The sequence below is a fragment of the Lampris incognitus genome, chromosome 21, assembly GCF_029633865.1.
Source record: "Lampris incognitus isolate fLamInc1 chromosome 21, fLamInc1.hap2, whole genome shotgun sequence".
Classification (NCBI taxonomy): Eukaryota; Metazoa; Chordata; class Actinopteri; order Lampriformes; family Lampridae; genus Lampris; species Lampris incognitus.
This window is the reverse complement of record NC_079231.1, coordinates 10,554,661-10,582,378: the sequence shown is the minus strand read 5'-3', so window position 1 is coordinate 10,582,378 and position 27,718 is coordinate 10,554,661. Positions and strand designations below refer to the sequence as shown.

Below are 27,718 nucleotides of genomic sequence, written 5' to 3'. Positions count from 1 at the left end.
GAACGCTTCTCCCAGCACGCCGTAACCGGGGAAGCCCTGCAGTACCGCACACTTCCGCCGCGGCGCTGCCGAGCCGACACACACCGCTAAAGATGTGAAAATGGCGGAGCTGCAGATGCTTTTGGAAGAGGAGATCCCGGCGGGACGCAGCGCATTATTGGACAGTTTCACCAATTTGGAGAGAGTCGCGGAGTACTGCGAAAGCAACTATGTCCAGGTAGCTGTCGTTTGTGTGAAAACGGGGTCGTTTAACTTTGGAAAAACATCACCGGAGTGATGCTAGGCTAAGCTAGCGCTAAATGCAATATACATGTTCGTTAACACGCTAGTTAGCCTCGGCTAACCAGCAAAAACGACAAAGCCATTTTAACAGCGTTAACCAACGTAGGCGGTTATATTGTATTTGTCTCGCTGCTTGTTATTATCTGAGGAACAGCCTTCTTGGTCAGTTGTGTCGGAGATTAGTTATATCATATGTGACCTGTACATCATGGTGAGGTAGACTGGTAGCTAGCTAGCTAGCTCAGTAGGTCCTCGGCGTCCCCCGCGGTTTGAACACGTCCAGCCTGGAGGCGTCCTGGTGGTTTGTTCGCAGTGACTCGTGCCCGGAGCCTTGTGCTGCAAGTCTTCCCTTGCTCTCCTCGCCCTGTTTTCTTGTCTGTCTCTACTGTCCTGCCTTTAATATCCGAAAGACTGAAAATGCTTAAAATATGCCTGAAGACGTCTGGCCTGACAGCTGGGTTGGCCACACGGGGAAATCATAGTGAATGCCTCCGGCTGGATCAATCAGTGCTTCTGCAGCTAATCGATCATGCATTCACTGGATATTTTGGACATGTTTTTTATCAAGCAAATCTGTATGACAGTTTTTCGTTGACAGAAGTAAAACAGTAATTACAGTTTGAGTCAATATCCAAGGATTCATCATGTACTAAACATTTTGCAAGATAAATTCTAACTCTTCTTCAAGAGGAGGGTGGGCATGCAAACATTGTGATCTTGTGCATTAGCATTACTAAACATGCACTTCATATCTGCAAATGCTTAATTACTTGTCTTTATACCTAGTGTGACTAATTACATACTTACTTGCGTATCAATTCAAGAAAGTCAGTGACTGAGTGTAGTCCTACAAGTCTGAGTCTGCATTTGTCCTTTCTATGAGAGATGAATTAGTCTTGTAGATTTGCATAGCATAATGTTGTGTATGTTTGTGTTTTTATATATCCAATGTTGTGATTTGATGCAGCCAGTAAAGTGCATTCATAACCCTGCGATCAAACCTTGTTGTGAGCCTTAGGGGGACTTGGTCTTTGTACAGAACTTTTACAATCCCATACATAGGCCGTTTTCCCCAGTGGGTTGAAACTAATTGCTGATTCTCAGAAGAGGGCTTGACAAAGTGTGAGACTGAAATCTGACATCAATTAAAGGGTTTATCTGGTCAGATACAGGATTGCCACGGGTCTGAAAAAGTACTTGAACGTTATTGGACTTAAAAAAAAAAAGAACTTGAAAGTGCTTGGATTTACCGAGCAATAAAGAGGTCCTTAAAAGTGCTTGGATTTGTCCTACCGGAATCTCTGAGTTTGAGCCTCATGCGCTCTGTTTCAAAATTCGCCCAATAAAGTTTTTAAACGTCTGGAGTGCTGGACTAAGCTTGATGCACTTTCTGCTTATCTATATCATTCCCCGCATAGACTACAAGCATACAGTGATTTGCTGATCACTGGGCTGTCATTGGCTGTTGTGCTCTTTCGTAGATGTTCCTAGCTGGTCGCCTAGGTAACCCACATTGTTTAGCCCCCCCCCCCCCCCCCCCGCGCCTCTTCTGGTTCTGGACGGGTGACACACACACAGCCTGCGGTGGCACAAGCTATCGTTAAGGATGCCAACCACAGCCAGAAAATAATGAATGTGTGTGTGCTCACTGTTGAAATAATTAATTATGCAATGTGTTCAGACGAAGGGACTGCAACTTAGATTTTACATTGGTTTATAGCTAATTGTGCGGGGTTCTCTTGGTTGTTTGACTCAGGGAAAAAAATATTGTTCATTTTATTTAGTGTATTTGTGTCTCTGCGTAGAGGTTAGGCCCAAAGCCTCCCCTACTTTGAGCACTGTACAGCATGCCTGGCAAATGCTGGTTCAATGACCTGTGGTTGCTAAACCCAAATTTAAAATGGCTATGTCCTAAATAATATATACTTTGCAAAATGCTGTTTCTGCAAAAAAATATCTTGAACTGGGGACGATGAGCGAATCCTCTTTCAAAAGCCAAATGCAAAAAAATGCAAAAGGAGAAAAACATTAGCATGCAGAGAGAGGAATTTCAAATGTAAGCAATGCTATATTTTTACATGTAACTAACCTATTAATGTTTAATAGTTTTTATGATTATAAATCAAGGTTAAGTATTTGTTATATGTGCAGTGTTTACCCCTCTGTTGGGTGCTGTGACCATTATTAATGTTGGCTAAATATATCCACCAAGTTGAACTGTGCTAACCACGAGCTAGTTTATTTTTAGTGTTGGGGGTACTTAACGTTACTTTTGCAATGCGTTACAGTAATGTATTACTTTTAGCAGTAACAAAGTAATATAACATATTACTAATAGGACTTTGGTAATTATTAAAGTTAGGTGTTTGGACCAAGAGTAATGCCGCACTGTAGATCAGTTGTGCGATGTTACCAAAAACTCCGGGGGAGGCTTTTCAAGAGCAGCCTTTAGCTCTGCGAGCCTTGTTGAGGTATCCACACAGTGGCTGTCAGTGGCTCAAACTGCCAGAATCAGGCCCAGCAAGTCCAAGAGGAATGCAGTACTATAATTTGGTGTTGTGTTTGAAAAGTCTTTGAAATATATCATTGAAAAAGAGGGGCAACCCTGCAGACATGTTCTCTTATGGACAGGGCAGTGGCACTTGAATGTTTGCCACTTGCTGGCTGGCAGGTTTCCTTGCTGTCGTTGTGCCCTGCAAGGCTGCCTTGACTTCTGTCAGGCTGGTATTGTCACCTAGAACAGTGGTTCTCAAATCCATTCCTTGGGTGGCGAGTCCCACAGTACTGCGGGTTTCTATTCTGACAAGTATTCCAGTTTACAAATCCGGGAGGTTTTTTATTCTTGGCACTAGAGGGGAACATAAGTAATTTCCTGGCACAATAGAAAATCAGTGTAACCAGCTGTCCCGAGTACTGGAGTGTAGACTCACAGACATGGACATCAGTTTTGAGGTAGTCTTTATTGCCCTACCTGTATAACCAATAAACAAATGGCTATGTAGTGTTGGGCTTCCTCTGCCCCTCCGCCATATCTTTCTCTCTCACCTGATGCATCATTCTTCTCTGTAGACTTGTCTCACTGTTCAGCTCGTACCAATTTTCTGGGCACTGGTTTAGTAGTTGCTGATGATCAAGTCACTACGACTGTAGCCCTTGAACTCTTCTTCAGTGGTTATTTGGTAATAGTGGGGCTGTAGGAATTAAAACTAATTTTGTCTCGTGGGGCATCCAGGTAGTGTAGCGGTCTATTCTGTTCCCTACCAACATGGAGATCGGTGGTTCGAATCCCTGTTACCTCCGGCTTGGTCAGGCGTCGCTACAGACACAATTGGCCGTGTCTGTGGGTGGGAAGCCAGATGTGGGTATGTGTCTTGGTCGCCCCACTAGCACTTCCTCTGGTCAGTCGGGGTGCCTGTTCAGGAGGGAGGGGGAACTGGAGGGAATAGCGTGATCCTCCCACACGCTACGTGCCCCTGGTGAAACTCCTCACTGTCAGGTGAAAAGCAGCGGCTGGCGACTCCACATGTATCGGAGGAGGCATGTGGTAGTCTGCAGCCCTCCCTGGATCGGCAAGAGGGGGTGGAGCAGCGACCAGGACCGCTTGGAAAGAGTGGGGTAACTGGCCAAGTAAAATTGGAGGGGGGGTGGGCGACAACAAACTCATTTTGTCTCAGTGTGGTGTGAGTGTTTGTTGCACAAGTTGACTTTTACGTTTTTAAAAGGAGCAGCAGAACAGGGAATTAAAATGGAAACTATAATAACCTGTCATTCCACAGATGTGCTTTCAGCATCGGCTACCAGCAAATGCTGATAGATGTTCACTATGATTTGGCTGAGTTGTTCTTACTATACCAGCCTGTCTGGCAGCTGACAGATCATCATGTTGTCGTCGTTGTTTAACACCTGCGGCGAATCTTGGTAATGGTGGTTTTTGACCAATCTCAGTCTTGGAGATCTGTTGACTCTTGTAAAGTTCTGAGGTGCTAGTTAGTAGTGAGAGGTGTTAAACGAAAATCGCTAATCTGCTGCCCTGCTGATAGTATTCGCCGCACCTTTGACATTTACCAGATAACCGGTTTGTCCTCGTGCTCGGAATGTGACTGAGTAATGCAGCGCCATCCACTCCCTTCAAGTGGATATGCGTGCACTGATAGCTAATGTTTGCACAACATGAGGAGTGTGATCCAAGGTGCTTTTGGTTGTGTTGAACATGGTAGCCATTCCTTTTTTATTTTTATTTTTTTCATTCAGATGCAAGAGGTGCATTTAGCCCGAGGTTGAATAGGAGGACACACCGGTACCATTCACTGCCTAAATCTGGTTTGGAAACTTTTAAGAACAGGCTAAATCAATGCACTCATCCAAGACATATAAATAAATCCATTATTTTGGGTTATTGATCCTTTTTTGAAAGATTGAAAACCTTTTTTTTCCAGTGAGGGAACAAAATCTTTTTTTGTACTGTCAGTGTTGAAATTCGTGTCTTTTTGCTATGTATTAGGGATCCTAGCATCCTTTTTGGCCTCTGATCTTAATACCGGGGGGCGGTTCTCTGAAACTAATGCCCTTTTTGGCCCAGGCTTGGGCCAGTATCTGCTTACAGAAATAGTATATCCCCAGCTGAAATGCTGTGTGATATCTCTCCATTTTTTTTCTTTGATTAGACCCGAATTAATTTCACTGGCCTGACATGATGGTAGCAGCTCGGTGGTACTGAACGTCCTGTGTCTCAAAAGCCGACACTGAAAGCAGCGAGTCTGAAGTATGAAAGCTTCAATCCTGAGGATTAACTTGCTATCACATTGGCTTTTTGATACTTGCTGTACTTCTGTCCAGTTCATGAATGTGTTTGTACTCTCTGGTTCTATTGTTGACTGTCTGGTAGGACTTTCTTGGGAAAAATATAACCGACCAATTACGTTTTGCCTTCATCGTAGCAGCCAAATTCATAAGAAAAAGGCAGGTCGCTGTGACTTTTAAGAAGTGAGTTGTGGGGCGTCTGGGTAGCGTAGCGGTCTATTCCATTGCCTACCAACATGGGGATCACCGGTTCGAATCCCCGTGTTACCTCCAGCATGGTCGGGTGTCCCTACAGACACAATTGGCTGTGTCTGCGGGTGAGAAGCCGGAAGTGGGTATGTGTCCTGGTCGCTGCACTAGCGCCTTCTCTGGTCAATCGGGGTGCCTGTTCGGGGGGGAGGGGGAACTGGGGGGAATAGCGTGATCCTCCCACGTGCTACGTCACCCTGGGGAAACTCCTCACTGTCAGGTGAAAAGAAGCGGCTGGCGACTCCATGTGGTAGTCTGCAGCCCTCCCCGGATCAGCAGAGGTGGTGGAGCAGCGACTGGGATGGCTCAGAGAGCGGGGTGATTGGCCAAGTACAATTGGGGGGGGGGGGGGTGAGTTGTGCTGATAAGAAGTGAGAAGCTGTTGTGCTGATATGCCAGAACCAGCTGGTAGAAGACCTTAATACATCATCAACTGAAACTGGTTTCAACTTTTTTTTTTATCTGCCGTGGGGAAGGAGCTGACACAACAGATGTTCAACTGAGTCACAATGAATCACCTCGGTTGTCCCCAAGTTAAACAGAAGTCCTGATCTTCAATATTGCGACATCTCAGGGGTACAGATACTATTAAAATGGTTGGAGGAAACGGGTCCATCTCCTGGACAACACAGTTATTTCCCAACCAGAAACGTGAGCTGATCCTTCTGCACTATGGTGTTCCTCATGTATACCCACGCTGTGCCCACGGCCTCCGCTCCCGCCTCAGATTGTCTCCCGTATCCATTGATGCTTGCTGAAGGCTGTCTGGCTCCTCTTCACTTCAAGGCTAATAAGACCATCTTCACTTAAATGGAAGCTTTGCAGTGTGTATGTGTTTGTCAGTTCTTCCGTCTTCAATGTGGATCATTTCCAACAGATATACATACATGTTGATCTGGTTGGTGCACATCAGTAATGATGCGTCCAACTTAGTGATCACTATTGTTAACTGTAACTGTGTTGCACACTTATTATTATTTTGGTCTTAGACCTCTCTGCCCCTGCCATGTTAAGAGCAGCTCTACCACACAGTCTGGGCAGTTCTCCTGTTACCTTCTGTTTTAAAATACAGTTTCTCAGATAAACAGTTACATAATTATGCAATATTTATATATATATATATATATATATATATATATTTTTTTTTTTTTTGTGGAAATTTCCCCCTTTTTCACCCAATTGTACTTGGCCAATTACCCCACTCTTCCGAGCCGTCCCAGTCAATGTCTGTCTGTATCTCTGTCTGTCTGTATCTATGTTTGGCACAGACAGAGATATCAAGAACTTTGAATTGACATGTTGCTGTCAAAGAAATTTGAATTGCCTGTGTGTATGGACTGGACTATATAAGTAAGCTTTGTCAAGTGGATAGTAACAGTACAGCCCAGTAACGGCTAAGAGAGCCACAGACTGAAATGCAGCTTTCTTGAATGTAATTATCAGAATAGGTTATGTGTGGGTAAAGGTGAATGAGTTGAAAAGTATTGAAATAAACCTTGTGGATATTTATCATCTCTGTCTCTCTCCCTACAGTGTTCCCAGTTAAAATCTCAAAAATGTTTAGTGTGTCTGTGGTCTTACACTCACTCTGATATCCCTGTCTTACTCCACTAGTCACCAGACAAGCAAAGAGCGCTGGAGGAGACCAAAAACTACACTACCCAGTCTCTGGCCAGCGTAGCCTACCTGATCAACACACTTGCTAACAATGTCCTCCAGATGCTGGACATTCAGGCCTCCCAGCTCCGCCGCATGGAGTCCTCTATCAACCACATCTCACAGGTAGTAGGACACTCACACACACCACATGGTACACGATGAGAGGGGATATATATACACTACCGTTCAAAAGTTTGGGATCACCCAAACAATTTTGTGTTTTCCATGAAAAGTCACACTTATTCACCACCATATGTTGTGAAATGAATAGAAAATAGAGTCAAGACATTGACAAGGTTAGAAATAATGATGAAAATTAACAGCTAGAATGCCAAAGGTCTGCAATGCTGTAATTGCTGCAAATGGAGGATTCTTTGACGAAAGCAAAGTTTGATGTAAAAAAAATCTTATTTCAAATACAAATCATTATTTCTAACCTTGTCAATGTCTTGACTCTATTTTCTATTCATTTCACAACATATGGTGGTGAATAAGTGTGACTTTTCATGGAAAACACAAAATTGTTTGGGTGATCCCAAACTTTTGAACGGTAGTGTATATATATATATATATATATATATATACATACATACACACAGGCAGACACACACTCAGATTCTGACACTGTGTCTTGGCACAGGGGTTCAAGTCCAACAGTTTTCCAAATCAGTGTGCAGTCCTATCACTTGCGTTTGAGTACAAATCCCCATTACCTTGTGTCTCTCCCCCAATGCACACCCAGACAGTGGACATCCACAAAGAGAAGGTGGCCCGGCGGGAGATTGGCATCCTCACCACTAATAAGAACACCTCTCGCACGCACAAGATCATTGCTCCAGCCAATCCCGAGAGGCCTGTGCGCTACATCCGCAAGCCCATCGACTACAGCTTACTGGATGACATGGGACACGGAGTCAAGGTAGGTTGCACCATGTTTGTTAAGTATTTATTTATTTGTTTTTTGTTTGTTTGTTGGTAAAACTTCAGTCTTGCAGTTTCTGTAGTTCTATACACTAACTTCTGACACTGTTAGTTTCTAATGCAGGATTACATGAAAGAAGTTAGTTTTTGAAAAGTTTTCAAAATGAACGATAGTTCAGGAAGACTATGGTGTGAAAACTGCAGTCCATATAGATATCAGGTCATTTTATGTTATGGAAGACCCACTTTCATTTTACATGGTAGTATTTGGTGTCTTCAGCTGTAGCACAGAGTTAACAGTGTGAATACCAATACATGATCTGAATTTCACCATGTTGACACAACCAAAACCTAAAAATCGCATCAAGAAATTTAAGTATTGAGAAAAACTGGAATTTTGTTAATGGGAAAAAAAAACAATAAGAAATTTCCCTTTTGTTTCACTTTTGCAAACCCAGTGGAAAGGGCTCTGAGGTCAACTAAGTAGTGCTAAAATTATTACGCAGTGATGACCAACCAACCTACAGATAAATTTAGGTTTTGACCAACAAGTTTTCTGACTCTTGGGCGTCTGGGTAGCGTAGCGGTCTATTGCGTTGCTGACCAACATGGGGCTCACCGGTTCGAATCCCTGTGTTACGTCCAGCTTGTTCAGGCGTCTCTACAGACACAATTGGCCGTGTCTGCGGGTGGGAAGCCAGATGTGGGTATGCGTCCTGGTCGCTGCACTAGCACTTCCTCTGGTCGGTCGGGGCACCTGTTTGGGGGGAGGGGGAACTGGGGGGAACAGCATGATCCTCCCATGGGCTACGTCCCCCTGGTGAAACTCCTCACTGTCAGGTGAAAAGTAGCAGCTGGCGACTCCACATGTATCGGAGGAGGCATGTGGTAGTCTGCAGCCCTCCTCGGATCAGCAGAGGGGGTGGAGCAGTGACTGGGATGGCTTGGAAATTAGGGTAATTGACCGGATACAATTGGGGAGAAAAAGGGGGAAAAATCCCCCCCAAAAAAGTTTTCTAAGATTCTCATCAGCCCCTCAAGTCAGTAACCAACCATTCCCTAGCCTAGTGGTTTCTGTGTATTCCGGATATCAGTTTAAGCTGGTAAGGTAGAGGGCGGTTGGTTACTTTCCTGTCCTGTATTTGAAAGCTGAATTTATTTCAAAACACATCAGTGTCGCACTGCTCTGATGGCCGAGCGGAATAAACCGCCATTCTTGCAATCCGCTCGTCATGTGGCTGGGAGGTTCGTATCCCAGACTCGCCGTAACCGGTCACGGCCAGAGCGTCCGCGGGGTAAGGCATTCATTAGGCCACCCTTACCCAAGGGATAGTGGGTGTAGATCGGTGTAGTGTTCGGGAACTCGTCGTTCTCCAGCGACCCCTCTGGCCCATCCGGGCGCCTGCAGCCAAGCACCGAAACCATTCTCCCTACGTCTCCTTTGCGGCTTGAAGGTAACACAATCCATGCGAGGCTTCAGCGTGTAAAATAGCAAGAGCAGCCGACACGAATTTGAAGGAAGCTGGTGTTATGACTATCTCCTTCCTGTGGAAACGTGAGCCAGGGGAGTTATTCGACAAGAGTTCCGGCCATATGCCATTGGGTTAATCAGTTGGGATAACGGGGAAAACGATTAAATAAATAAATAAATAAAATAGAATAAAATAAAAAGCACATCAGTGTGCTGGTTCCTCTGCAGGAGAAGGACAGGTGGATCTTTATCTGAGAACTCTTTCAGATCTCCACCACGTGCATGATCCTAGTGCTCTGGCTGTGGGTGCTTGAATGTGTTGGCTTGCTGTTTTATCATGTGCACGTGTAACTTCTGTGTTTTTCTTCCTTTTGTTTGCTAACTAATCCTCTGACTGTCTCTCTTTCTCTTTGTTTCTGCTTACCTAACTTACCTTTTCAAATCCACCTCAGTGGTTGCTAAGGTTTAAGGTAAGAACTTCAATGCTAAGCGGGAAAGTCTTCTTCATTCACGGCAGGGCTGTTATTTATATGTGTGTGTGTGTGTTGGCTGTTGTTATTTTGAAGAGCTGTGGATTTGCTGTGCCGGCAGAATTTCCTGCGGCTGTGTGCTAAGATATTGGTTTGCTTACTCGGTTAAAACAGCACTTTGGCCTGTTCAGTTGTTTAATATATTTTTTCTTTTCCCTCCCGCCTCATTGCCGATGTGGTTAATCAAGGTGTTTCTACGCCCATGTCCCCCTCCTCTCCCTCTTCTCTCTCCATCCCACAGGCCAGTGCCCAGAACATGAAGGCAGGAGGAGTGGGCGGGCTCCCTCGCACTAACCCCCCCACACAGAAGCCCCCCAGCCCCCCCATGACAGGGAAGGGGACCCTTGGGTATGTTAAACTGTCCCATGATTGCAGAGACACAGCAAGTGTCCGTCAGAAAATGGACCTAGATGCTTGTTTTGGATACGGGTGTGTGTGTGTGTGTGTGTGTGTGTGTGTGTGTGTGTGTGTGGTGGAGGGGTAACTGTAAGCCCCTGAGATAGGTGCTCTTTTTCTACCAGTTTCATCGTGACCTTTTTTCGGCATTCTTGTTTTAACGAGTGCCCTTTGACTTCTTTAAGGGAGTCTCTCGGAGTGGTTTGTCAGCAGAGCTGCGTTCATGGTTTTGGTGTTGTGATCTGTGCTGGTGAGACAGGCGGGTCGAAGAATCTTCCAGGAAGCGCCCATGCCTGATTCATTTTGTTTCCTCCTTGCCCGTCATCACGAAACAGAGAGAGTAACCTCAAACTTCAAGATGAAGTTCGGCTTTTAGATATTTTGTTGCTCGCATGAAAATATTTCTCCGTCAAAGAGCACGGCTACAGACGTTCCTCGAATCGTTTTGCTCCTCTCACCAGTTTTGACAAGTGACATCATCAGTATGTTATCACCAAAAAAATTAAACTTTTAAAACAGGTGAAGCTGTAGGGAGCTGTGACTTTATGCTGTGCCGAATACAAATGATTCACATGTTGTAGTTCTTGCTGTTTCCATGGGATTAAGTGCTGATTCCGACTGTTTCTGCACCACGTGGTTCCCCTCAGATATTTTATCACACCTCTGATGAACCAAGCAGCACTTATAGCTCTGAGAGTTTAAAGGGCAGTTTTCTCACTGAAAGCAATTTGGTGACGATCCAGTGTTGAAATTATGTCCAGTAGTGACTGGTTTCATAAAGCAGAAGGTATGCAGACATGTCTACAGTTCAGAAAACATCATTTAAAGGTGCATTATGCTTTTAATACTTTTTTAACGCATTAAAATGCATTAAGCAAATTAAATGCCATGACAATTGCTTTAAATTGTACCTCTTGAAATAGTTGCATGGGCAGATTCCAGCATGCAGTTCTGACATTCTCACCATGAAATCAATAAAAAAAATTAAACGGCGCCCTCCCATTATACGATCAGGAAGCTCCTCCTGCATGGTGGCTTTCTTCAGAACGTTACACAGGTGGCGGCTCTCAGCGCCCTCCATCCTCAACCTTTCCCTGGTATTTATCTAATGCCAGGCCACAGGAGGAGTCTTATCACAAAGGTCACAGCCGTAATTTCAGCGCTCCTGGAGAGCAGTAAATCCTGGCACTTAAACTGGCTCCTGTTCTAAATCAGATGCTGGTTAATGCTGACCATAGCTGGTAAGTTTGCCCTCAAGTTATTGCTGTGAAGGGTTATTTCCCATTCCAAAACTGGACATGGCCATTATAAAAGTCACAGAGTGGGGGCGTCTATTCCGTTGCCTACCAACATGGGGATCGCCAGTTCGAATCCCTGTGTTACCTCCGGCTTGGTTAGGCGTCCCTACAGACAAAATTGACTGCGTCTGTGGGTGGGGAAGCCAGATGTGGGTATGTGTCCTGGTCGCTGCACTAGCGCCTCCTCTGGTCGGTTGGGGTGCCCGTTCGGGGGGGAGAAGGGGACCTGAGGGGGAATAGCGTGATCCTCCCACGCGCTACGTCCCCCTGCTGAAACTCCTCACTGTCTGGTGAAAAGAAGCAGCTGGTGACTCCACATGTATGGGAGGAGGCATGTGGTAGTCTGCAGCCCTCCCCGGATCAGCAGAGGGGGTGGAGCAGCGACCGGGACGGCTCGGAAGAGTGGGGTAATTGGCCGGATACAATGGGTTCTACCACTGTGGCAAATGGAAAAAGTAACCCACCCAGTAGGATTTATTTATATGCACAGGAAATACGCTTTTCTGTCCGTTTTCCTTGTGATGCACATGGGATTCGGTGTAACTGAGCAGGCTAGACTTGGTAGAAGTTACAGATGTTGTTTGTTAGTCATCACAGCACCATATCATTTGAAGAAGTTGTTGTCCGTGTTTGTGTGTGTCTGTGCTGAGGTTCTCCACAGGATCTCTGTGCTGGTTATGTTCAATACAGGATGTTCAGTGATACTCCTTGAACCTGCCTGGGAGTCAAGTGTGTGTGTGTGTGTGTGTGTGTGTGTGCATGTGCCCACTCCTGCCACATGACCTTCAAAATCAATTGTGTGTGTGTTTGTGTGTGTCTGTCCATCGGTGTTTTTCAAGATGCATGCTGGTTGACCACGGCTCCATGCCAGACGCTGTGGGGAGGCATCTAATTGTGATGTTTGTTTTTACCTCCTTCAGTATTTTTAAGCTTCTGTTGTGTGATTTCTTTCATATATTTTGCATTCAGTTTTCTATGACCCAACACTCTTCACCGCCACCACCTCTGGCTGCCCCATATTCGCCATAGCAACACTCCTCCATGGCAACAGTGCTCAAGAGTTGGGTCATCGCATGGTATCATTTGGGAAAAGTCACATGACCAGCTCATCCTATCAAGCCCAGGCTGAAGGTGCTTTCACACCGACTGTGCAAACTCCGCCCCCTACGCTGTCGAACCCAGTAAAGTCTGGGTTGCACTACCGCCCAAAGTTGAACCTGGTTGCATTTTTGTGCTGAGCGTTGCGACGTCATGATGTATGTTGAGAAGAAACAGAGAGATGATGAAAAATAGAGGGTAAATGGAGGAACGCTTGATTTTAAGTCTGTTTCCATAAGTTTGTGATGCAAAATTGAATTATAACAGACACTCGGAGGAACCATGTCAACGTAGTTTCCAAATTAGTCTGAACTCTCCCATTTGCTCTCAAAATCAGAGAGTAGGTGAACCCAAATGCTCTTTTTTTTTTTCGCGAGTGCGAGGGATTTAGTTTGATCCCAGGACAGCTATGTAGTCGAGCAAACCAGCTTTGCTAAATTTGTCTCCTTTGTTTTTGTTTTGTTTTTTTTCTTTCAGATTTTTCTCCCTAGTTGCACTTGGCCAGCTAACCCACCCTTCCGAACCATCCAGGTCGCTGCTCCACCCCCTTTGCCGATCCGGGGAGGGCTGCAGACTACCACATGCCTCCTCCCATACATGTGGAGTCACCAGCCGCTTCTTTTCACCTGACAGTTAGGAGTTTCCCCAGGGGGACGTAGCGTGTGGAAGGATCACGCTATTCCCACCAGGTCCCCCCCCCCCCCCGAACAGGCACCCCGACCAACCAGAGGAGGCGCTAGTGCAGCGACCAGAACACATACCCATATTCGGCTTCCCACCCGCAGACATGGCCAATTGTGTCTGTAGGGACACCCGACCAAATTAGTTTTTGTTTTTCAAAAAAATCGCTGCTATTTTGCACGCTGTCGCAGCGGTGAGCAGGAATGTGACAATTTGCAGCACAGCGAGCTCAGCGTGAATATACGGCATTTGGTGTGAAAGCCCCTTTTTGCCTTTGTTTTATCCTTTTATCAGGATAAACCACCTCACAACAACCCACAATTTTTTTTTCTTTAGTTGTAACTTTACTTCGCCATTTATGTAGGTTAGTGAGGTTTTTCTTACTGGATATTTAGAGCTTTAGGCAAGTGACCAGGCAAGAGTTGCTCACAGACACGTGGGCAGTATAGGGAACTGCTGTGGGTCTTGAACTGCTAACCTCTCCATCATGATAGAATGAGTAAGATGATGGGTATTCTTCCCTTCAGTTCTTTTTTTTTTACAAACCCAGTCTTTACTTGACAGCAGTGATAGCTCCAGCCTCCTTCCTGACCCCGCCCACCTTCCCGCCCAACGCTACCCGTGGACCCCTTCCCCCCTTAACTATCCCCAGTGTTCCACCTGTCACACCTCGTTTTTTAAGTTTGCACCTGTTTTGTTTCTTGCTCTCCCCCTCCCCTGTATTCCTTCTCTCTCCTCCTTACTCCCCTACCCCCGCCACTTCTCTGTGGATGCCCCCCTCACCCCACGACTCCTCCTCGCAGGCGCCACTCCCCCTATAGGACGCTCGAGCCAGTGCGTCCGCCCGTTGTCCCTAACGACTACGTCTCGAGTCCGACGCGCAACATGGCGCTCCCCCAGCAGAGCCCTGCACGCACTGCGTCTGTTAATCAGAGGAACCGCACGTACAGGTACCGCCCCCCCCCCCGCTCCCCTCAGCATGTCTCTCTACACCTCTAAAACACTCCCCCCTTCCCCCATATTTCGAAAAAGTTTTTCCTCCAACTCTTTCCAGCCCCCACTCTTCCTCTTCTTCTCCCCCCTCCTCTCCAAAGCAGCAGCTGGTGAGAAGAGACCCAAGACCTGTCTCTCTCCCTCCGTTTGAATGACACCTGTTGATAGAATGAATGAACCACCTAGAGGCTATAATCATATCTACACCCACTGGTGTGTGTGTTTTTTTTGTTTGTTTGTTTGTTATAATCAGTACAGGCCACTGTAACATCAAGACATGCTGTGTAGGACACCGGCCTCTTAGTTCGAGTTCACACAGAACGCACCAAGTTCCTGTTGGTTGAGAGGATCTCCCCATCTGTTGGGTTTCCTGAGCGCAGCAGAGGACTGAAATAGGACAGGCTAGCGCTTTAACAGCTCGGTTCCTTCGGTAATGGAAATGAAAATAACCTCTCCCCCCCGCATCTCTGTCAAGCCTGAGTGACTGCTCGTCTCCCAAGATGCACCTCTTTTTTTTCCCTTTCTCTTCTTTCCTTCATGATGAGGAGACAGGCTAGATTCCTCCGTCTGCCATGACAAGAGTGTAAGCATTGGTTTGGGAAGACATACCTGTAATCTTCCCGTCAGTGCCTCCCATGTGTTTGCTGAGGCGACAAAGGAACTGACAGTCGATTGATTTTTCATTTTTTTAACCGAAGGTCAGAAATAGATGAGATCACTTCCCCAACTTTTCTCTCAGGTCTGGTTTCTTATTTTATATTTATCTTTGAATCTCCACACTTCTGTCATCCGTCAGTCATTCTCTCCATCTCTCACCCACGCTGCTTTCTCTGTCTCAGCAGCCGTTTCATCACCTCCTGCTTCTCCTGGCATTTTAAATCTCTCCTGTCTCTGTCTCACGTCGCTGCCTCGTCACCTGTCAGCGCTCATTGTCGTGTGTCCTCAGCAAGGCCGAGCTGCTTTTATTTTTATTCTTATCGTTGTTGTTGCAACATGGTCATTGCCGAGGCATAAAGGCTGCTGCTAACAAACCGGCGCTCTGGACAGGGTCAGACTGACGGTCTGGCTGAACAAGGTTTGGAGGCAAAGCAGCTGTGTAACACTTGAACGCAGAATGTGCTGCGTTGCTCAGGTCTGGCTACACATTCATAATTGTGTATTTGTAATCTGAAACACAAGGTGAAGAGGAAGCATGTGAAAATATCATTCCAAAATGATGATACAATTTAATGTAATTTGATATCTACTGGAAATTTCTAACGCTGGGGCGTCCAGGTCGCATAGTGGTCTATTCCATTGCCTATCAGCACAGGGATCGCCGGTTCGAATCTCCGTGTTGCCTCCGGCTTGGTCAAGCATCCCTATAGACACAATTGGCTGTGTCTGTGGGTGGGAAGCCGGATGTGGCTATGTGTCCTGGTCGCTGCACTAGCGCCTCCTCTGGTCGGTCGGGGCACCTGTTCAGGGGGAAGGGGGAACTGGGGGGGAATAGCGTGATCCTCCCACGCGCTACGTCCCCCTGGAGAAACTCCTCACTGTCAGGTGAAAAGAAGCGGCTGGCGACTCCACATGTATCAGAGGAGTCGTGTGGTAGTCTGCAGCCCTCCCCGGATTGGCAGAGAGGGGGTGGAACAGCGACTGGGACGGCTCAGAAGAGTGGAGTAATTGGCCGAATACAATTTTGGGAAGAAAAGGGGGGGGGGGCGTTACTATCAACAGCAGAACTCCAATGCATCCAACATGTTTTACTTGGACAAATTGCTGCGTTTTCTGGGCACAATAATGGTCATTGAAGTCCATGAGTTCAGTTTCTGACAGGATTTATTTAGTTGTGAAACTACAATGACCAGAAATGCCTGGTTTTAGGGCCAGAACAGTCGATCACCTGATATAGATACTCGGCTCAAATGCTCTTGAGCTATAGCCAATTTTCTGGAGTCGGCCAACCCGATTAATGAATTTTTTGGGGACACTCTCGAATTCCTTAGCGGTTTTGGGTATATACTTTGACCTGGGAGTATCAGGTTGCAGTATTTTTTCCAAATACACAAGTAGAACTTTAGAGTGAAACTCTTCATAGGGAAATAAAGGAATGTCGAGGCCAGACCAACAGTCGCACACCATGGTTTTTTTGAAAAGGGGGCTTTGGTGGGCGAGAGGCCTGAGTGCACAACAAAGAGAGTGTGTGTGTGTGTATTCTGACGTATGTGTGCGTGTGTGTGTTTGTGTGTGTGTGTGTGTGTGTGTGTGTGTGTGTGTGTGTGTGTGTGTGTGTGTGCCTGCATACCATCAGCAGTGGCAGCAGTGGAGGCAGCCACCCAAGCAGCAGTCGCAGCAGCAGCCGAGAGAACAGTGGCAGTGGCAGTGTGGGCGTGCCTATCGCCGTGCCGACCCCAGCCCCGCCCACTGTCTTCCCAGGTAACGCCCACTTTCTCTTTGGCTTCCAGGAAGAAGACTGTAAGGATCTCAGTGCACCTGAAAGTAGTTGGGCATAGCTTGACTAATCTCTGTTCGATGTACTGGGTTCTGACGTTGGTCTGAAAATCATTAGAAAATGATATGTATGATTTCAGGATGTAGATGTCTTAGTCACTTCCACAAAAACTTTAAATAAGTCGAACAGTCATTTTAATTCCATTTACACAAATAATTGCTCATTTTGTTTAGAAACCCACTTCCAATTTGCATACAGTCTTTGTAAAGAAGGGTATACGCTATTAGGGTATATATATCTTTTAGGATATAGCTATATATTTATGTGTCTTTTAGGTTTTTAGAAATTGAGCGGCACAATGGCCCTGTGGTTAGCACTGTCACCTCACAGCAAGAAAGTCCTGGGTTTGAACCCCGGGGTTGTCCAACCTTGGGGGGGTCATCCCAGGTCATCCTCTGTGTTGTTTGCATGTTCTCCCATGTCTGCGGTGGGTTTTCTCCGGGTGCTGCAGTTTCCCCCACCATCAAAACATGCATGCTAGGGTTTATACTCCTGTCTGTGCCCCTGACCAAGGCAATGAGAAGGAGTTGGTCCCTGGGCGCAATATGAAGGTGGAAGCCCACTGCTCCTAGCTACACAGATCACAGCTAGGATGGATTAATTTGCAGTAAATGAATTTCCCCCTATCTATCTATATATATATATATATATATATATATATATATATATATATAGGGTATGCTGTAGGGTCATATGGCCTTTTTGATGGTCGTAATGCTCAGACATACTGAACACACCTCACAAAACTCTTCTTATCTACTTGGAAAAATGGAAGAATTTCAGCATGGAAAATGTGGGAACCTTGGATCTAGCTAGCTTCACTCGAACCTGTTTCTTCCTTCTGACTGATATCTTGTCTTTACCTTCATCTCCCATCTTCTCCTTTCTTCTTAATTTTTTTCCCTCCTTGTTTCCTCTTTTTCTTTTCTCTTGGACTCCCCTCGTATTCCCCATGCCACAGGTACAGCCCCTGCCCCATCCAACCCAGCTAAGCCTCCCTCCACCTCTGCCACCACACCCGGCCCCCCAACCACCTCTCTTGACGGCCCCCCACAGGCCCCTAACCCTTCCGTTGAGGCCCCTCCCGTGCCCCCACCCCCTCCCCAGCTCCCCGCCTCCGTGGCTCCCACTAGCACAAGTCCTGCTGCTTTTGGCACCCCTGCACAAGGTGAGTGTCCCCATCAACCAGCCCCTGAAATCTCACCTACTTCTCTGCACCCTCCATCTTTCCTCCCAGGAAACACTTCCTCTTCACCCCATCCCCATAATTACCCCTCCCACATCCCTTCACCAAAAATATGTCATTGGTTGTGTCTAGCAGCTCACACTGCCCTGTGCTTAGTATTAGTTGAAATCATCATTCATTCTTATACTTTTTATACTAATTGCTTCACCAAAAACATTTCAACAATACTGAGCATTGGGTGGACACCTTTTATTCAAAGAACCATACACTGTCATTAGAGAATACTCAAATCCCAGATGTTGGTTATGGCTGTCCTCTGCCTTCAGAGCTACACAGGGAGAAGCTCTAACCCTGGCAGTGTTTGTGCCATCCTCTTCCCATTAATCTACACAGAATACACTGTGTCAGTTTTCCTCTGTCACTGCTGCTTCCTGTTAAACAGGAAGTGTGAAGCTGTCAGACACAGCTGCTCTGTCCACTGTACCCTATCCCTGCATATGTCCCCTCGCTCTCAGGGTTGCACAATTAAAAAAAAATATATATGAGGAAGAGGAAAAGAGGAAGGCCAAAGAGGAGGTTTATGAATGGTGAGGGAGGACATGCAGGTGGCTGGTGTGACAGGAAGATGCAGAGGACAGGAAGAGATGGAAACAGATGATCTGCTGTGGCGACCCCTAACGGGAGCAGCTGAAAGTAGTAGTAGTAGTATCTAACAAAATGGCATTACTGATTAAAGAAATCACCTGGTTTCAACGAGGCAAAATGTTTCCTCAGGGAGAAAAATGACAAGAAAGGCCTTGAGGTTAATAAGGGGTAGTACCTGACCCGATGTGTCAAAAAGACGCTTTATTCAAGAACCAACCAAATGTTTAATCTATGTTACTTTATCCCCCTCACATTATTATAGACATTGAAAGTTACAGTCCTGGAGATTTATATGCAAACAAATTGTTACTGCAACATCAGCAGTAATGCGGACATTGTACTGGACTGTTGTGGTGAAGAGGAAGCTAGTCAATCTTCGTTCCAACCCTCACCTATGGTCATGAGCTTTGGGTAGCGACTGAAAGGGTGAGATTGCGGATACAAGCAGCTGAAATGAGTTTCCTCCATAGGGTGTCTGGACTCAGCCTTAGAGATCGGGTGAGTAGCTCGGACATCCGGAGGGAGGTCGGAGTAGAAACACCGCTCCTTCGCGTCGAAAGGAGCCAGTTGAGTTGGTTCGGGCATCTGATTAGGATGCCTCCTGGGCGCCTTCTTTTGAAGGTTTTCCGGGCACGTCCAACTTGGGGGAGACCCCGGGGTAGACCCAGAACTCACTGGAGGGACTACATGTCCAATCTGGCCTGGGAACGCCTTGGGATCCCCCAGGAGGAGCTGGAGGACGTTGCTGGGAGAGGGACGTCTGGAGTGCCCTACTTAGCTTGCTGCCACCATGACCCGACCCTGGAGAAGTGGCTGATGATGAGATGAGATGAAATTGATTCTCTGAATTACTGGCATGGAGGACAACTGCTAAATTTTGAAAATTTTTATCATGAATGCTTTTGTAGTTGCTCGTTTTAAAAGTTGGGTGGTACTTTTTTGGGGTAAATGATGCAGCACAAAGCGTTTGACATCATCATAGCAGCCAAATGCAGAAGATTAAGGATTAAGAGGACAGCAGTGAATTTGAAGCAGTTAAGTAAAGTTGTAGTGGAAAAGCACATATGGCGGTAGTCACCAACATTCACTACATCAACTCGGGTTCAAACATGCCTTTTTGTTCAGCAGTAGGGAAGATGATGACAACATCTCTGGGTAGTGTTCAAACACCACTGTTGTTACCATGTCATAGGGGTCAGTAAAGAAAACAAAAATGAGTGTTCAGGGTTGTAATTTTGAATGTTGGAGTAGAAATTGCGGTAGCGCAGTCGCCTCACAGCAAGAAGGTCCTGGGTTCGAGCCTCGAGGGTAGTCCAACCTTGGAGGTCATCCTAGGTCGTCCTCTGTGTGGAGTTTGCATGTTCTCCCTGTGTCTGCGTGGGTTTCCTCCAGGTGCTCCTGTTTCCTCCCACCATCAAAAGACATGTAGGTCAGGTGAATCGGCCATACTAAATTGTCCCTAGGTGTGAATGTGTGGGCCCTGTGATGGACTGACAGCCTGTCCAGGCTATCTCTCCGCCTGCCGCCCAATGACTGCTGGGATAGGCTCCAGCATCCTGTGACCCTAAGGGCCTAGACACACCAAACCGACTAGCGACGACGAAGGCCGACAGTTGCGTCGCCTCACGTCGTCTGCTGTCTGGGCCAAAAAGTAGCACTTGAACACACCGCAAAGACTACAGCCGACGGCCAACTAGCATGTACGTTCTGCACTGGTTCGCTAAGCTGAAGAGCCAATCAGAGTGATCTCTCTCACCGACTGGCTGCCGACAGGGGTCCGACTAGTGCCGATGGTGTGGGACACATCGCAAAAACTAGGGTCACAGACGCTCACTGACAGCCGGACAGTGGCCGACGACTGACCATCGGCCTGGTGTGTCAGGGCCTTAAGTTGGATAAGTGGTTTGGATAATGGATGGATGGATGGAGTAGAAATTGTAAAGAAATGGTAAATGTTTCTAACATTACTCGATTCTAGTTGATAAGCAAACAAAAGTGTGCTTTTTCAAGTATAGCCCCCATCCCCTTCCCCTTCCCCCTCACATGATTGGTTCAAGAGGCTGTCAATCACCCTGCCACTCACTCTGGCTCCACCTCCACTTCTGTGGGACCTCCCATCTCTGTCTCTGGACAGTCCCTTCTCAGCTGGCATCTCATTGGCCACCTATGTCAGTGATGGTGTCTGTGTCGTGAATCGATCTTTTATTCATGCGCTGTCTGTGTAAATGGTTTAGCTGTGAGCTCTTCATTTAGTTGTATTCTTGCTTATTTCTATGTGTAAAGCCAAGTTTTACCTCTTTGAGTTGATTTGATGCTTATTTGTCAAAATTAATAAAAATTAGCATATTTAAATGTCCCACCATTAAGTATATCTGAAAAGAAGCCCTCCTCCTCTACCACTGTAAGGACTGCACAATGGTGGGAGCTTAATAGAAAATAAAAATGGAAGTGCCAAATTTGGAGGAAAAAAGATGAGAAAACCCTCAAATCCCCATTATACTCATAATACAGTATTGTTTGGGTGTAAAAACAGTTTATCAACTCTTTTGTTAAGCATTTGAAATACATTTGTGCATAAATAAGTCCTTGGCTGTAGCACATTTGACATTTTATAAAGACTTGTCTTCTTTTACTTACCCGCGTGGTAGATATGTTTTGTATACTTGGAAGACGGTTACAAGTGTAAAAATAGTTTGACTCATAGCTCTGTCAGAGGTGCTTCGTACAGTTGTTTGTCATCCCCCTTGGCTGAAAACATTGTCAGAAATTTCATTTTTTGAGCTAGTTTTGTAAATGTTTGTTGTCTAAGCTTGCCCTTCTTATAATTTTAAGGTTCGCCCCGGGTTCACATTGCTCTCTTACCATTAAGGCTAAATTAAGGACAAATCAAAGCATGTTATTGCTGACCAGCATTTGGATTTAGGCAGAATGTTTAAATAATTTTCTAATAAAAGAAAAACACTTCATATTTTTAATTAGCAAGCTAATGTTATCAATAATAGGTCCTTTGTTGCATTCATCTGATTTATGTACAAAGTGTTGATATAAAGGATTCCTATTTCACATCTTTCCAGATCAAATGCTAAACTACAGCACAAAAGTAAGATCCAAGGAAGTAAATGATAAGTGGTACAACACCGCAGTCTTTTTCCCGTGTGGTAAAATGCTCTGTGCGTCCCCCTGCTTTTTACCTGTCCCAGGTGCTCCTCAGTTCTACAGCATGAACCGCCCAGTGCAGCAGGCCCAGAACCCACCAATAGGGGGCTCTCTGCCCTACCGTCGGCCCTCGTCGGTCACCGGCCAGCCCAACATGCCCCAGAATCAGCTCAACGGTGGACCCCATTTCAACCAGAACCAAGGTATGCATTCTGTTGAGCCGACGTTGTAGCCCACAATACTGTCATCAGCAAACCAGCCACGTTTCTGCAAAAACTCGTCTTCAGACGAGGCTTTTTTCCCCTGTTCTCTGAGTATTTTTGAAAATACACAATTGGACTCACTTGGTTTGAAAGTCCTGAGGGCTCATTCAACACAACGCCACATCGACCATGTTAACTTCAGCTCAGATTGTCCGTCTGGTCATCTTTATTTACACAATTTAAACCACAAACCAAGTTGGTACCAAAGAGCTTTACTCAAGAAGAGGAGCAGGGCATCCGGGTGGTGTAGTGGTCTATTCTGTTGCCTACCAACATGGGGATCGCTGGTTTGAATCCCCGTGTTACCTCCGGCTTGATCGAGTGTCCCTACAGACACAATATTGGCCGTGTCTGTGGGTGGGAAGCCGGATGTGGGTACGTGTCCTGGTCGCTGCACTAGCGCCTCCTCTGGTCGGTCGGAGTGCCTGTTCGGGGGGGAGGGGGAACTGGGGGGGAATAGCGTGATCCTCTCACGTGGTACACCCCCCTGGTGAAACTCCTCACTGTCAGGTGAAAAGAAGCGGCTGACAACTCCACAAAATGATAGTCTGCAGCCCTCCCCGGATCGGCAGAGGCGGTGGAGCAGCCACCGGCACGGCTTGGAAAAGAGGGTAATTGGCCAAGTGCATTTTGGGAGAAAAGGGGGGAAAATCACACACGCACAAAAAAAAGAAGAGGAGCAAAAAGAGAGAGAACATAGTAAGAGCACAAATAAAAGTTATACAGATAGGAACGCAGTGAAATATAATAGAATGAGGCAGCAAAAATTAATATATTTTAGTTTTGAGTTTATTTAAGCACAAAAGATTCATAAGTTGTCGGAAACAGTGATTTCAAAGGGAAAAGATGCAGTCAACAGTCTGTTCCAAATTTATTTCCTTCTTGTATCCCATCGTTTTTAATAAAGGACTGTCCTCTAGACATCGCTGACACGACGTCTACAGTATGACACAAACATTCAGTTTTTCAGTCTCAGAAATGTGAAGAGATGACCTACACACCTTATGTAATAGCTTAGCTCGCCTCTCAGTGTGGACAGAGGGAAACTGGAGAGGCAGGCAGAGGAGAGGAGACCTGGAGACGGCTCTGGTAGCATTTGATTCTCATATAAAGAAGAACGTACAGCCTGCACACCAGTCATTCAGACTATTGATACAGAAAATTTTACACATTACAATATAGTGTGCTTAATATGAGAGCAGATTAAATAATATACAAAAATACACAAATATTTGAAATGAAATTAAATAAAAAAACAAATAAATAAGAAAATGAATAAATAATAAAAGAAATTATCCCCGCCTACCGCCCAATGACTGCTGGGATAGGCTCCAGCATCCCCGCAACCCTGAGAGCAGGAGAGGCGGTTTGGATAATGAATGAATGAATAATAAAAGAAACAAAAAAATATGCTTTTACACTTGCTGTTGACTGGATGTGTGATCTATGCTGACCTCTGCAAGGGCATTTGAACCAGTCTGAGTGGAGGTTCCCAAATGGCACCAGAGATGGAGGACTTGAACGGTCCGTGTTCCAGGGGACTGGACACTGATTTCTCCATTGTCTAATTTCCAGATATACTTGTAATCTCCTAAAATCAAACGTCCCTGTTTGTGGAGTTTGTAAGGGGACTCGCGGAGATTCTCCTCCCTTTCTGTCATCCTGGAGATTTCATGGGAGCAGGTCGGCAGCAGCCGAACCTCCTTCTCTGGGATGTCTGCATCTTTTCTAAAATATCTCTCTTGTCTTTCATGGTCCTGTCATTTCTCATCATCTTGAATGTCTCCTCACTGAACTACACCTCTGTTTCTGTCACTCTCGCCACCTCTGTATCTCAATTCCCTGCTCACAACGTCCTCATTCATCATCTGTGTTTTTAACTTGTCTTTTCACGGCCGTTTTTGTTCTTTCAGTATCAGTAAGTACTGGTGTATACTATTTCTATAACAAAGCTGTATGTGACTCTTAGTTGCTATTTTATTTTGTTTTCACTATGATTTCATCTAGGGTGGCACGGTGGCGCAGTGGTTAGCGCGGTCTCCTCACAGCGAGAAGGTTCTGGGTTCGAGCCCCGGGGTAGTCCACCCTTGGGGATCGTCCCGGGTCGTCCTGTGTGGAGTTTGCACGTTCTCCCCGTGTTTGTGTGGGTTTCCTCCAGGGGCTCCAGTTTCCTCCCACAGTCCAAAGACATGTAGGTCAGGTGAATTGGCTGTACGAAATGGTCCCTAGGTGTGAATGTGTGTGTGTGTGTGTGTGTGTGTGTGGGCCCTGTGATGGACTGGTGGCCTCTCCAGGGTGTCTCCCCGCCTGCCACCCACTGACTGCTGGGATAGGCTCCAGCGTCCCCATGACCCTGAGAGCAGGATAAGCGGTTTGGATAATGGATGGATGGAGGGGTTCCTCTTGTAGATTATTCAGTTGGGATAACTAAGCAAAAATATGAATAAAGACAAAAAAGGTATCGGTCAGAAAAATAAATATTTGCCTTTTGAGAGGGAGTAAAAATCTGGGCTTTATTGAAACCTAAAACAAAATCACCTCTCTTCCTCTGTTCAGGTTTGCATTTTTTTGTCTATTTTATGCGTTTATTTTTCGTAGGTCTTTCCTATATGTTAATTCAGTGCTGTTGTTCTGATCATTAGTTGAATACTAATGTTATGTATAGCTGTTGGCTCTTCAGTGGTCTGTCCTGTGCTCGTTTTTCCTCTTCTCTGTTACGTTCAGGTGTGTTCTGTACTGTACCTATTCCATCTTTTCTCTTGATCGTAGGGTCTAAACTTTCTTTTCTATCCTCGGTCTACTTGATGCTTGTCCTGTCTGCTGTTGATTTGTCTCTTCTACATTTCCTTTTATGCCATTACTTTTATATCTCCTCTCTTCTTCACTGACACGGCTCCCCCTCTGGCTGTGTGTGTGCATTGCTAGCAGGTCCACTCGCGCCCCCTCCCCCCTCCATGCAGATCACGCCCCAGCTGCCTCTGATGGGCTTTGTGGCCCGAGTTCAGGAGACCAGTAAGTGGTTTTTGAACCCCCACCCCCCCCCACCCCCCTGCATGTCCTCTACCGGTTTGTGCCCCACCAAACTTTGTCCTCCCTGCGGGGTCGCCCAGTGATAAGCCAGTGAGATGCTTGGTAGAGTAGTTTCACGTAGGAGTTGAGGTCAGTCTCCAGCATCGGCTGCAGTATCGGCTGGGTTGAGGATCTGCCGTGACACACCAGTCAAGAGCATCTCACTGCTCATGATGATAAATAATGGATTCTTAAATACTGGCGTCCCAGACATGGACCAGATTTAGTTACCCTGGTCGTCTTTGTCCTGTTTCAATGTGTGCCAGAGGCACACCATAAGAAACCAACATGTTCAACCAGGTGCCAGGAAGACTGGCTGACTAGGAAGACTGGCTGATTTGACACTTCAGCCACACTCTTTGTCAGCTGAACTGTCAAATTGATTTTTAAACCTTTTTGTTGACGAGTAAAGACCAGCGCACTGCCAGAGCTCACCCAGAATTTTGCAAACAGTTGGTGCTAAGATGTAAATATGATTTTTTTCCAAACCAAGGCATGGTGGGAAACTACAGGTCCTCAGAAGAGCCAGTATTGATGTGGACAGTTGATGAAGTCATGTGTGAGGTTAGCGAGGGCAAAAATAAAGGAGGAAAACGTCACTCAAAGCTTAAAGGACGAAGCATGTTGTGGATGTTTCCGTGCATGGGCATGTTTGTGTTGCATGTGTGCATGTCTCACCACCCTCATCTATCCAAGTCATTTTACCCTCAAGTTCCTCTGGGTAGATTTCTGAATGAACCATAATTAAAGGCGTCCATCATCTGCCCCCCCCCCCCTTAGTGTCATTTGGTAATGTTTTAAAATACCTTGGTACCGTGTTGTACCCATACCGGAGCTACCTGCTGTGTTGGTCGAGTCTTGGCACCCGTTGGTTTTCCGTTGGCAGATTAAGCAGGGGTGTTTCTGATTGCGTTGTCAATAAGCCCAAACGAAGTGACATGTGGCCTCTCAAAGTGAGCGAGCGGCACTTTTTTATACCAGCCGCATTATTCTCCTACCCAGACAAACACAGCATCCTCTTTCGGTATGGAGATGACATGGTACTCTAGAGCAGCATGCACTTCCTGGTCCTGTTCCTGTCTCAGACCTCCATGTGAGTGACCCCAGCCAATGGGATCTTACCCCCCCCCCCCACAAAGTTTTCCTTGCTTCTGATTGGTTTCCTTTTCTTCCTGTCCCTCCCCCGACTCCTTGTCAGTTTCGGACGCACCCCCTCCCCCTCCACCTGCTGAGGAGCCTGTATTTGAGGAGCCCACACCTCCTCCTCCGCCTCCTGAGGACTATGAGGATGAAGATGATGAAGAGGAGTCAGCTGTAGTGGAGTACAGTGACCCATACGCAGAGGAGGACCCCCCCTGGGCCCCGCGCTCCTACCTGGAGAAAGGTAAAGCTAAATATGCAGGAATCCTGAATTTGATCTGCCGTGATGACTTTTCTGCGCTAACGTGCCCGCCTCCCGCTCGTTTGTCTTCCCCCTCGCCCCCTAGTGGTTGCCATCTATGACTACATGCGAGACAAGGAGGATGAGCTGTCGTTCCAGGAGGGTGCCATCATCTACGTGATCAAGAAGAACGACGACGGCTGGTACGAGGGCGTGATGAGCGGGACCACGGGCCTCTTCCCTGGCAACTATGTTGAGTCCATCATGCACTACGCCGACTGAAAACCCTGCCCCCACCCCGAGAGAGGAGGAGGAGGAGGAGGAGGTGGAGGTGGGAAAGGGTCGGGAGGGGAGGGGGAAACCAAGGGTGAAAGGGTAAAGGTCAAAGACTTTGGTCAGACAGAGCATGATCACTCTGGGCAGAGATTGCCGTGAGGTTGGAAGAGGAGGAAGAGGTTTTGAAACGTTCCCAAATGGCAAACGGGACGCCCTGTCATACTCTCGACATAGTTGCCATTGTACAACAACCACTACCCTAGATATATCCCCCCGTCATGTTTCTTTCTTTTACTTCATTTTACACTACAGAGGACTGGACATACTGTATTCTGGGAGATTTGGTTTAACCGTTGATCTATGGCCACAAGATTTGTTGTGCATTGTTTCTTCTTTATCCTTTTGTTTAACCGGTTTGATCTGATTAAACTAAACTGTATTTATTTTTGGATTTTGTAGTGGGATATATGGTGAGCTGGTAGACGAGGCCATTGGGAGTACTGAAGTATAGTTTTTCCACTCTCAACCCTGAAAAAAAAAAAGGGAGGAAAACACATTCTCTTGTATAGTTCCTCCTAATAATCCAGAGATGTTTTAGTCACAGATTAAATATATAGCGATGGTATGGCTTACTAAGATGATATCCTCTGCTAGCACGAGGCGATGACAGTTATTTCCGTACCTGTCAAACCCAAGTCACCATTTTGGTTCGATAGCTCAGCTGGGAGTGTGCCAAAGCTGACATTCACTACAATAAGCACATACACGTCTTAAAGGTGACACACATAAGCTAGGCTCAAAGTTGGTTATGGATGTCTCGGTGTGTGGGCGCGCGCGCGTGTGTGTATGTATGTATGTATGTATGTATAT

The 27,718-nt window shown here is 46.2% G+C and overlaps 1 protein-coding gene across 3 annotated transcripts; it reads left to right on the top strand.

The window, feature by feature from the left end:
• The first annotated feature begins 85 nt into the window (after positions 1–85).
• Positions 86–27,718, top strand: abi2b (abl-interactor 2b). Of its 3 annotated transcripts, none has more exons than XM_056301332.1 (10): positions 86–217; positions 6,946–7,113; positions 7,733–7,909; positions 10,154–10,260; positions 14,189–14,335; positions 16,672–16,796; positions 21,904–22,062; positions 25,051–25,134; positions 26,390–26,575; positions 26,679–27,718. In XM_056301332.1, exons 1-10 carry the CDS (start codon positions 101–103, stop codon positions 26,852–26,854), a joined length of 1,446 nt encoding a protein of 481 aa, XP_056157307.1. In that variant the 5' UTR covers positions 86–100; the 3' UTR covers positions 26,855–27,718. The 3 variants fall into 3 exon arrangements, with proteins under 3 accessions (XP_056157307.1, XP_056157306.1, XP_056157308.1); XM_056301331.1 differs by having other exon boundaries at positions 25,048–25,134; XM_056301333.1 differs by lacking the exon at positions 25,051–25,134.

Coding starts and splice junctions, on each gene's coding strand:
- abi2b (XM_056301331.1), top strand. CDS start 101: ATGGCGGAGCTGCAGATGCTTTTGGAAGAGGAGATCCCGGCGGGACGC. Junction 7,114..7,732: donor CTATCAACCACATCTCACAG/GTAGTAGGACAC, acceptor ATGCACACCCAG/ACAGTGGACATCCACAAAGA. Junction 16,797..21,903: donor CCCGCCCACTGTCTTCCCAG/GTAACGCCCACT, acceptor TACCTGTCCCAG/GTGCTCCTCAGTTCTACAGC.